Raw genomic sequence first — 11,814 nt, 5'->3', positions numbered from 1 at the left:
TGCAAACCCCTCAGCTCCATTGGTCCTTTCTCTAACTCCTTCACTGGGGACCCTGTACTCAGTTTGATACCTCCACTGTCTTTATTTCCACTTCTGCCTCATTACTTTTGGAAAATAATGTGGCCATGATGTCTACCTTGCCTTGAATATGTACTTTTCGACTCTGTAGACCTGGAAATTCATATTTTAATACTTCCATTTTAGTTTTGATGAGAAAAATTTGCACCCCTTAAATAGTAAGGGTTTTGCTATTTAAAAATGAATTAAGTGATCACAAATCCCAAGCACATGCAATTTCAATCCACTTTTGCTTTCTCTTCTCCAATCCTGAAAATTAGTTTGCCAATTAAGCCCTAATAACTTTAATTCTAGTGACTAAATACATGTGAATAATTTGATGCTTTTAGGCTAGGAAAAATTCATTTCTTAGTATTGGCATAGTAAGCTCAAAAGAGTCAGAATTGCCTAAAGTAGTGCTTTTGACAGTGAATGTGATAAGGTCCAAATGAGACAAAAAAATCCAACAGCTTTAACTCTATTGCATCAAGTGACACATTATTTGTTTTATTCTCAAAGGTAAGTTGGATTAACAGGATCACACATGCCCTTGTACTGAATGAACTATGTTATGGTTTAAAAAACAAAACAAAACAAAACAAAAACTTTTGTCTTGTATCCCAGACTAGCCTCAAACCCAGGATCTTGTCTCAGCCTCTAGAATTCTAAAATTACAAGTATGTACCAAGAGGGGCTTGGCTATGTTTTCCCCTAACCTTTACTTTCTATCTATCCATCTATCCATCTATATCTATCTATCTATCTATCTATCTATCTATCTATCTATCTATCTATCTATCTATCTATCTATCATATATTTTTCTGAAACAGGATCTTACTATGTAGCTCTGGCTGTCCTGAAACTCACTATGTATACCAGGCTGGCCTTTACAAATATAGAGATCCACCTGCCTCCCAAGTGCTGGGATTAAAGGCCTATGCCGTTAAACTCAACAACTTATATTAGTTCTGAAAGCACAAAGAACAGGACAAATGACAGATATTCATGACAAGGGACAATAAACATCTATTGTCATAGCTTTTCCCACCCCCAGTTCCAAGTCAGCAATAGTAACATGTTTTATCTTCCTTTTCAAAGTTTTAAAAATAACTAAACAGTCCTGTACTGGTAGGAGAACAAGGCAAGACTCATTTCATCACATATTAAAATAATTAATTCCTTCAAAATAGAGTTGAGGTGGTGTTACGAGATGACTTAGGGGTTAAGAGCATTGACTGTTCTTCCAGTGGACCTGAGTTCAAGTCCCAGCACTAACATGTCAGTTCACAACTATCTAACTCCAGTTCTTACATGCAGGCAAAACACAAATGCACATAAAAAAATCTATAAAAATAGAGTTGAGGAATAAATTACAATGAAAACAAAAAACGATGTGAGACCTTCATCTATTAAAAACTAAAAGCATGTCTATTACTAGGATTCTTACTGTGAACATCTGCGGCTACAACTGTGAACCTTAAGCAGACATTTTCTATTAGTATAGAAAATAAAAGAAGCAAACCAAGGGACATCCTGCAATGGTACACCATTCCACACCCCCATAATTTCTTTAACTATGTTAATTCCAAGGACTAAGAAAAGATCAACCATTTATGTACAGGTATGCTGGACCCAGTTATAGGAAGTTTTAAATTAATTCCTGAACTGGGGATATAGGACAGTGGTAAAGTACTCGCATAATATGTTAAGGCCCTGAGTTCAACTTTCAGCAGCACAGGGTTGGTTTGTTTGTTTCTTTTCCTATTTAAAATGAAAACGAGGTTAAGAAAAGTTGGGACTTTGCCTAAGAGCATGGAACTAGGGAAAGTCAAACTTATGATCCCAGAGCTGATATCCCTACCAATACTTTACCATACCTTCTATAAGCAACTTGTTTTCCTTTCTTTTTATATTTTTAGTTAAAACAGTTTTTAAAGTTAAATATATTTTGATCATACTCTTTCTCTCCTCCAAGTCCCACCAGATCCTCTCCCTAGTGTTCCAATGTATTTGGGTTTCAAAAAAATCCAAACAAAAACTTAATACAACAAATAACTCCCCAAACCAAGAAAACAACATCAAAACAGAAAAAACAAAAGCAAAAACCAGAAACAATCCACCAAACTGTAATCAAATAAAAGCAACTCTTAAAGAACTTGTGTGCCATAATTACCGTATGCAGGTCGGATAAATGGTATTTTAAAAAATAATATTTAAACAAAGAATAATAGAGACTATAAAACTCACGCGTCGTCTTTTGTCCATTGCCTCATAGTAAATATTGACAAACTCCTCAGCAGCTCTACACGCCTGATCCACATAAGTTTTAAAATTCTACGAGAAAATTTTCACAAAGGTACATTATAATTCCACCAATCCCCCTCAAGCACAAAATACACAAAAGAAGTTGTCAATTTATGCTCATCACTCCAAAGTTGCATTTGAAATCCACTCCTATCACATAAATTTTAGTATTTTAAAGGTTAAGGCACAAATTTCGGCTTAAAAATCTGCTGCTAGTTTTAGGTATATGTCTCTAAAACATATTCATCTCCCATTTTTTTCATTCTTCACATATAAGTCTTGGCTCTTTGCTTGGCATGTAACTGTACCTCGGAGATGTGCAGAGACAGGAGCCCAGGTGTGGGGTGTGGGCCATCATTTGAGTAGGCTAGCAAAGCACTTCGTTTCAATTTATGATCAATCTCAAAAGCTACTGCGTTTAAACACACACACACACACAAACCCTGTCAAAAATCGACATCAAAGTCTAAGCAGCCTCACGTAGACATTTTTCTCACGTTATATAACCACTCACTGGTGTTTGGAAGTGAAAGAAACTAAGAAATGAAACTCCTCAGATCCCTTCTCACAAGAGGATCCCTGAGGAAGTAAACCTTTTACAATAGTCACTCTTTTTTAAGGGATTGGGAGCTTTTTTTTTTTTTTTTTTTGGTTGGTTGGTTGGTTATTTTAAGCACCCACAGAAAGAACGCCACCGAAAGCCAGAAGCCACCGAGGGAGCCCTGATCCTCCCACCGGCGGCTCTTCTCCCACCTGCCGCTCTTGTCACAGAGCCTGGGCGGGCGGAGGGCGCGAGCCCCGCCCCAGGGGCTGGCGGGCCAGACCCTGATTCGCCGTTTGTTCTCTTGTCCGAGCCGGGCTCGCGCCTCCTCTCCCCTCCCCTAAGCCGCCCGAGCCCTTGCTCTTCAGCTCAGCGCGAGGTGTCACGCACTCACCACAGCCATGGCCATCGGGGAGCTTGAAATGCTCTGCTCCTGAGCACGCGCCGGAGGTGTCAGCACTTCCTCACTCGGCTGGGGCCTTTGGCTGCGGAAGGATGAAGTGTTTAGCAACAAAACCAACCGCGTCAAAGGCTCAGAATTTTCAACCCAATTGTTCCCCGGAAGTAGCTCAGTCCGGTGTTAAAATCACCCCGATGTTACAACTTTAAGCAGCGCTTCCCTTCAGTTCCGACTGATCCCGCCCATCCGTTTTAATTTACTTGGAAACTGTTTATTTAGCATAAGAGAAACAAACGAACGAACAACAACAACAACAACAACAAAAACCTAACCAACTTACACTACCCTACAAAAAATCCAACAAAACAAAAGGTGCGGACCTCGCTTCTGTAATCTTAATATGGGAAACAAATGCATCTCAGTTTCCCAGCTACCTGCCTTGGCACAAGTTAAAATTAAATGTCCAATTTTGGTGGGGACATCTTTACTCCAGGAGGCGGGCCTAAAATTTGAAGGCCAACGAGAAACAGGGTGGGGACGCCTTTACTCCAGGAGGCGGGCCCAAAATTTGAAGGCCAATGAGAAACGGAAAAAAGCTATGTCAGTAGCCAATAGGAAAAAGGGGGCAGAACTTATGGAAATGTACACCAACCGCCAACTGCACGAGGGCTGAAAAATTTAAAAGTACGAGGGGTGCTGAAAACTGTTTAAAGTACAGGAGAAGGTTGAAAACGGGTTCAAGTTCTAGAACATTCTCCATTTGAGCCTCGGCCGCTAATGCTTCAATTGGATGCCTACAATTTTCCACTGTTTAAAACACAAGCATTCTCGGCCGCTAATGCTTCAATTGGATGCCTACAATTTCCCACTGTTTAAAACACAAGCATTCTACTGATTCTCTCCACTCTGGGGGGATTATATAACAAGAGCCACCCCCCCTAAACCCTATGGTGTATGTTTTCACAGCTTATTCAAGAACAGCACGACAAGAAAGTTTAGTAGTGATCACAAGCACGTTTCTAAACATTTCTACTCATATTAAATTATTTACGACAACTATAAGTTAATTGTTATTTTGTCATCAGCTTATATATAAAAAAGTGATTAACCAGTGAGTACTTAGGCTTTAAGTTCAAGTAATGAAACTGGTTTCACTACTTCATTGCCATTTCTTAAAACGGTTGCTTTCAAAGCGGCTACGGCCAGACTTCTAAACTTTGCATCAAATATTTCTATAAACTTACTATCTGCAGGTGGTTTGTGGCTCCTCGTAGAAACTGCCAGACTTTCCAAAATGTGTGTCCCCATTGGACCAGTTACTACCAAATTTTTTCATATCGTCCGTCGGGTCTCACGATCGCACTAAGGATCACCGCTCCCTTCTCCGACAGCGAGCAACTGCCTGAATGCGCGAGGCTCAGCTTGTTATTTCCGGTTTGTCTATTATAATACTTACTTCCGGTATTCTAACTTCCGGGGCGGCTGCTTCCACATGATGCTCCCACGTGACGCTCCGCTGTTCTTCATATGCTAATGAATCAAAGTTTTGTATCTTCCGTTCTACCTTTTTTATAGAGATGAATTATACAAACTGAATCTGACTAATAGTGAAGGTGAGAATGTTCGGCATGTTTCTCAGGTTTCTCAGAAACTCAAGTCCAAAATTTTATAAACTGATTTTATTCCAGTTTATTTCTATTCTATATCTCCTCAGTCAGCTGTGCGTGGATCTTTGGATCTTTTTTTAATTGATGTTTGGTTCTCTTCTGATTATTTATTCTATCAACAAATATTTATAATCATTTGCTGTGGTCCAGGCATTGTGCAAAGCTCTAGCTACTAAGCAGTGAACTTAGTGGACATAATACCATTGCAAAGCTTACTAACAAAAATGGCAAAAAAAAAAAATCATATGTATTAATAAGGTTTAAAGGAATTCCATATAATGAATTCTGAATATCTAGTTTTGGCCACTCTCTAAAACATTTTCTACCCCATCTTCTCTCTATGTGTCTCTGCCTTTCTAACCCCTCTTCCCTTTTCCTTCTTCCCTCCTGCACTCCTTCTCCCTCTCCTCCACCTTACTCTTACCTCTTCTTTTTACATTTAATCACTCTATTCCCACCACCACAGTTCTAATATTTAAAGCCTATTTTGATGTGCTTTTTTAAATTTATTTTTTACAGACTTCTCTCCCGAATTTAAGAAAGGTTAGTAAATTATGTTTCCTCACAAATTAACTACTGTTCCTTGTTATATTGTTTTTGGCTTTTCTTCAATACAGGAAGGTATTTAATATAATTTCATTCACTCATCACAAAACACAGAGAGGTGAATATTAATATTATCCATATTTTAAAAAATTTGAGTGGCTGGAGAGATGGCTCAGCAGTGAAGAGCACTGACTGCTCTTCTAGAGGTCCTGACTTCAATTCCCAGTGACCACATGGTGGCTCACAGCCATATCTAATATCTGAAGAGAGCTTCAGTGAACTCACATACATTAAATAAATAAATAAATAAATAAATAAATAAATAAATCTTTTTTAAAAAAAGAATTTGAGATGAAATCCAAATGAGATATATGTTGAGGCATGGAGGACAACAACCAGTGAAAAAGAAAACAACAGGTGAGAAACAAGGTTCATCATTGCTAGAAAACTGCAATTGTTTAAAGTACAAGAGAGACTAGGAACTGTATTAAAGGGCTTTTTATGAATCAAAATAATATTGTGATTAAACACAAACTATTTTCACCATCAGTCTGGATTTAAATTCTAACCATGCTGCTGAGTAGATTTTTGACCTTGAAGAAATTACCTAGGCATTGTATATCTCAGTCTTTCAGTCTGTAAAATGGAAATAATATTAGTATATATTTCAAAACATTGTTGGAATAGGCAAAATGGCTTATTGGAAAAGGAGTCTGCTACCAAAACTGATGAACATCAGTTCAGTCCCCAGGATACACATGGTGGAAGGAGAGAATGGACTCTTACAAGATGTCATCTGACCTTCACATTCACATCATGGTGTGCACCCCTCCTCCGTACAGATAATTGATAAATAAGTGTATTTGAAAAGTTCATTGCTATGGGAGTCACTCGGCCTCTCATGTGCTTTCTGTTTGAAAAATACATTTTCCTATCCATATCACAGATTAGCAGCCCAATTTCTGACAAGATGAAATTGGAAGAGATTAGATAATTTGGGAGGTAGGAAGCAGCATCAGCTAGTTCAGGGAAGATTTGAAAACCCTTGCAAAACAGACTATAGGAGCAATAGGTAATGATGATGGTGGTGGTGGTGGTGATGATGGTGATGTATGTTAGGATTCCTTATAGCTGTATAGCTCTTCTAAAATAGAGACCTAGGAGGAATAAAGTTCTTAACAGTTACTGCAATCTTACATGAATCTTTCCATTGCATCAGATTTGAGCAGGAACAATCTAGAAACTCAGGAGCAAGGGTTGGGTCTGAGTAGTCAGTAAATTCCTCTTGGGTCTCTAATTGGCAAGTATCTTGTTCATACTGAACAATGCTCTTAAATACCCTTTAATTTAGATATACTTTATATACCACACGAGCTACTCATTTAGAGCATATGCTCTGAGAGTCTTCATATAGTCACAGATTTATTCAAGTGTTATTAAAAACAGGTTTTCCTTTATCCGTTGATTATGATTTGCTTTTTCAATCTAGCTCCTGGCAAACACTAATATACTGCCTCACTCTAGACATCTACTTATTTTGGACATTTCATGTAAGTGGAATTGTACAAATGTGATCATTTGTGTTTGGCATCTTTAATTTAGAATATTTTTGGCCTCTCCATGTCCTTTGAATCCTTTCAAATTCTGCTACTTTCCAGTGATTAAGTATTCAAATATATGAGCCTGTGTGGACCATTATTATTCAAACTGCCACAGTATCTAACACTTTATACAGCAATTTAAAACAATATATCTTTAAAAAAGATCATGTCATTTGACAAAATATGAATGATGAGTAAAATAAGCCAGTTATAGGAAGAAAAAAATGTGTAGTCTCTTTTACATGTAGAATTTAAAACTTGTTGGAAGAAAAATATTGTGTGATCTCTTTTACATGTAGGATTTAAAAACTGTCATATGCATAGAATAAAACAGTGATTATTAGGAGCAAGCTAGAGAAGAGAGTGGGGAGATGCAGGTCAAAGGACAAACAGTAACAGTCTACAGAGCTAACATACACCAGATGTCCTAGTTAATAGTAGTGTATTGTATTCAGGAACTGCATAGATATATAGATTGCATATGATTTTGTCGTAAAAGGAAAATGGATAATGGTGTGAGATGACTAGTATCTTTTTTTATCTTAGAAAGACACGATGAAATCTATATTTAAAATATTTTATAGTAAACACTCTCATTAGTTATAGACTTTTTTTAGTAGATTTGATATTTCTTGGAATAACATTATAGAATTTTCGTGTATTTTACACCCTGACCACTGACATTGAGTATAAAACCAATCTTACAGAGTATGTGGTTGAAACTGAGTGACCAAATAAATCTCTTCCTTTTGTAAACCACCTTACATCCCCACACTGAATCCATTGTTGAAGAAGTGAAGGTGTGAATTAATTTCCTGTAAAGGGTTTTTTTTTTTTTCTGTGACAGAGAAGTGAAAGCATAATCCATTTTCACCTCATTACATTCCAGTTGCCTCCTCTATGGGGCATTCACAAGCCCTATATTCTAAGGGAGAACAATTCTTTCAACTCCCTGCTGGAAACTTGGCCTTCAATTAATTATTTTCAGAATAAAAACATATAATAAACCCTTTATATTGGTTGAGCTTTCTGGTTTCTGGAAATCCTGCTGAGACTCTGATTCATCTGGTCTGAAAATTTCTTAGAAAAATATGATTATGATTGTCAAGATATTGCAATGAAAGATTCTGGCCTAAACGTTCATTTAATTAACAAGATGACAAACTAAACTCTGAACATTTCTTTATCTTATTTTGTTCAACCAGTGACGTGTTCTTCATACCATTTATTTTAAAGTCTCTTCTTTTTATCAAGTTCCAGCCTTCACCCCTCCACAAACTCAAGTCAAAATAAAAAATTATGGAGACAATATGTGACCTTTCTCTGTGTACCTCCCAAACAGAAAGAATATGTACTTACGGCCTTACTGTCATGGTTCAGTTTTTCTGTTACCTTTGATTATATTTTCTGATATTAACATAAATCTATCAACATTTTCAGTAACAAAGTATTTTATGAAAATAAGGATTGAACACAGCATTGCACTTGTGCTAGATAATCACTCCTACCACTGAGTTATGTCTTTAATCAGAGTTTTTAGTAGGTGTTTGGCATAACTTTATCATTTTATTTCCAATGTTTCTGAGTTGTATTGATACGTTGTGTTTTCAAAATTTCATATATGGAACAACAAGTAAAGAAAAAGAGGCTGGAGGCCTTGAATTTGAGAGAGAACAAGGAGTGGTAGATATATGGATAAACAGTAATTTTTCAATCCATGAAGCTGGATATCTCAGCTGGTTTTCAGAATATATTCGAATCCCAGAGAAGAAGATTCTAATGCCAGTGAAGGAATGGACTTGTTAGTGAGGCCAGAGGAGGCAGGTAAAGAGCAAAAGCTTCCTTCTTCCTCGTCCTTATATAGGCATCCAATAAAAGGTGTGGCTCAGATTCGAGGTGAGTCTTATCACCTCAAAACTTCTGGATTGAAGGTGTGTCATCCGTCCTCAAAGATCTGGACTAGAATAACATCTTTCCACCTCAAAATTTCTCACAAAAGTGTGTCCTTCTATTTTGGGGTTTTAATTCTAAATGTAGTCAAATTGACAACTAAGAATAGCTATCACAATTACAGTAATTTTCATAATGTTCAAGTGTATTATGTTATGTATATGCTCATGTAAAAACTTCAAGAAAATGGACTGATTGCATCGCTCCAGAAAGCTCCTTCCTGTCCCCCACCTAGTACTTATTTCCTAAACATGCCTATAATGACTCGTCTGGTTCTAGGTAGGTCTTGACAGTTACTAGTCTCTGTATAAATGACATAGCATAGTATATGTTCTTTGACACTTAGCTTTTAAAATGTTAATTCAAACTTTTTTTTTTTTTCGAGACAGGGTTTCTCTGTGTAGCCCTGGCTGTCCTGGAACTCAGTCTGTAGACCAGGCTGACCTCGAACTCAGAAATTCGCCTGCCTCTGCCTCCCAAGTGCTGGGATTAAAGGCATGTGCCACCATTGCCCTGCTAAGTCAAACTTTTTAATTGACTAATGCGGGTGGAAAGATGGCTTAGTGGTTAAAATGCCATTTGTACACATCACATAATATGTATATCAAACAAATAAATACATCTATGTTTGATATAATTATCATTTGTCAAGAAATTATTTAATATCAATCTTCCATTTACAATTTTGAAATATAGTATGGCTTATTAACTACTATCACTTAAGTATACAACAGATCTTGAAGCTCCTCTTGTTTGTTCCCCACATTGGGCATCATTGTGAGATTCATCCCTGTTGTTGTCTTGTAATCTGTTGTTTCACATTAATTTGTGGTGTTTATATGAATGTACAACAATGTTTCTATCCCTTTTCCTATCAAACTGATCTTTGCATTGTTTTCAGTTTGGAAATGTGTTAATAGAGTTGGTGTAGATATACATATTTGTGTTGTGAAGAGAGCTCATTTACTTTCTGTAGAGTTGGAATAGCTAGATTTTAGTGTCTAAATAGGATTAGCTCTATGAGACAATGGCAGAAAGCATTCAAATTGATAAATTTACCAATAATCTTTGTTGTTGTTTTATTTTCCAGGGTATGGTTTCTTTGTGTATCCCTAGCTGTCCTGGAACTTGCTCCATAGACCAGCCTAGTCTCAAACTCAGAGATTCTCCCAGTTCTGCCTCCTGAGTACAGGTATTAAAGACATGAGTCACTGCTACTCAGTTTAGTGATTTTTAAAAATTCCACTTACTCTCTATTTTTTTCTGAGATTGATATTGTCAACAAATGTTATTTTGAACTATTTTGGAGGCTATGTGCTGGTATTTCACAATGGTAGGTAATGAATTAAGATCCTTATACTTATTGCCTATATATTTGCTCTTTATAGTGAAAAGCCTATTTGCATATTTTACTCATAAAAGAAAAATAAAACCCTTCATTCTAGTTGGGCAATGATGGCAGGCCTGGTGGCAAAAGCCTGTAACATAGGTAGGAGAATCTCTGAGTCTGAGACCAGCCTGGTCTACAGAGCGAGTTCCAGGGCAGCTAGAGCTACACAGTGAGACACTATCTTGAAATGGTTTCTGCTAACTGAATGTAACTTAAGTACCATGAAATACTTGGAAAATGATAACATTGACCATCATATGCCAGGCATCATGTGTAACTCTGTGAGTGTGAGAGTGGGCAAGAGAGAGAGAGAGAGAGAGAGAGAGAGAGAGAGAGAGAGAGAGAGAGAGAGAGAGAGAGAGAGAGAGACAGAGAGAGACAGAGAGAGACAGAGAGAGACAGAGACAGAGACAGAGAGACAGAGACAGAGACAGAGACAGAGACAGAGACAGAGAGAGAATGTGCATGTACATGCTATGGTTTGAATGTGTGGTAAACTTCATTCCCAGTGCAAAAAAATTGGCAAAATGGTTTGTGTTTTCATATTTTATAGGCAAGCAAAAGGTGACAATTTGTCTATATAATTTGCAAATGTGATTGTAATTATGGTCCTCAGTTGTTATCTAGCCTGATGGACCCTAATTTTTTTTTTTTTTTTTAATCACTGGCCTTCCTAAACCGGAGGCTTTGTTTTTTCTTTCTTTCTTTTTATGAAACTCAGTGTCACCACTGCCTCAGCTGCCTGGAACTTGCTAGGATGTAGCCCAAGCTTACCTGAAACTTCCCATCCTCCCGCTTAGCCCCCTTAGTTCTGGAGCTCTAGGCATGGGCTGCCACACTAGCTTGACCTCCAGCTTTTGCACTTTTCATTCTTCCTGACATGTTTTGCCCCACCACCCTCTTCTCATATACCTGGAGATGCCAATATATAGTATGAATATACATACCCCTGTGCTGCTGGGCAGGGATAGTGAGCTGTTGCTAGATCGCAAGGGTAGATAAGCAATACTCTACAGTGGACTGGGTGTTGCTAAAGTATGATGTTTAAGATGCATAGTAAATACATTTTATTTGAAATATTTTTGTAACTTATGAATTTATTGGAACCTTTTACATGTATTAAAATTTGAAATTGTGACACACTTTGAACGAAATACCTCTAGTCATATTTTAAGGCTTTGATCAAGGAATATCTCTTTGGTATACTGAATAGTACTAATAATACTAGTACTATATATATATTATATATATAATATTATTATACATTATATTATTAAAATTATTATTGATACAGTAGATATTATATACATTTCATACTATTAACATAGTTATTGTTTGTATTATATGTAAATATAAT

The 11,814-nt window shown here is 37.0% G+C and overlaps 1 protein-coding gene across 2 annotated transcripts in view; it reads right to left on the bottom strand.

Annotated features, from left to right (window-relative positions):
- Positions 1-4,700, bottom strand: part of Nxt2 (nuclear transport factor 2 like export factor 2) — an 8,096-nt gene extending 3,396 nt beyond the window's left edge. Inside the window, exons 1-3 of one of the 2 annotated variants that reach the window (XM_031376317.1) lie at positions 4,548-4,700; positions 3,298-3,388; positions 2,306-2,392 (exon numbers count right to left, since the gene is read on the bottom strand). In XM_031376317.1, the coding sequence (XP_031232177.1) occupies positions 2,306-2,392; positions 3,298-3,388; positions 4,548-4,639 (270 nt within the window). In that variant the 5' untranslated portion in view covers positions 4,640-4,700. Of the gene's footprint in view, positions 1-2,305; positions 2,393-3,297; positions 3,389-3,683; positions 3,790-4,547 lie in introns of those variants that run through there. The other variant, XM_031376322.1, reaches the window with a different exon arrangement.
- Between the last annotated feature and the right edge of the window lie 7,114 nt (positions 4,701-11,814).

Source organism: Mastomys coucha, chromosome X (assembly GCF_008632895.1).
Source record: "Mastomys coucha isolate ucsf_1 chromosome X, UCSF_Mcou_1, whole genome shotgun sequence".
NCBI lineage: Eukaryota > Metazoa > Chordata > Mammalia > Rodentia > Muridae > Mastomys > Mastomys coucha.
The sequence above is the reverse complement of the archived record's forward strand: the minus strand, read 5'-3'. Positions and strand labels throughout refer to the sequence as shown.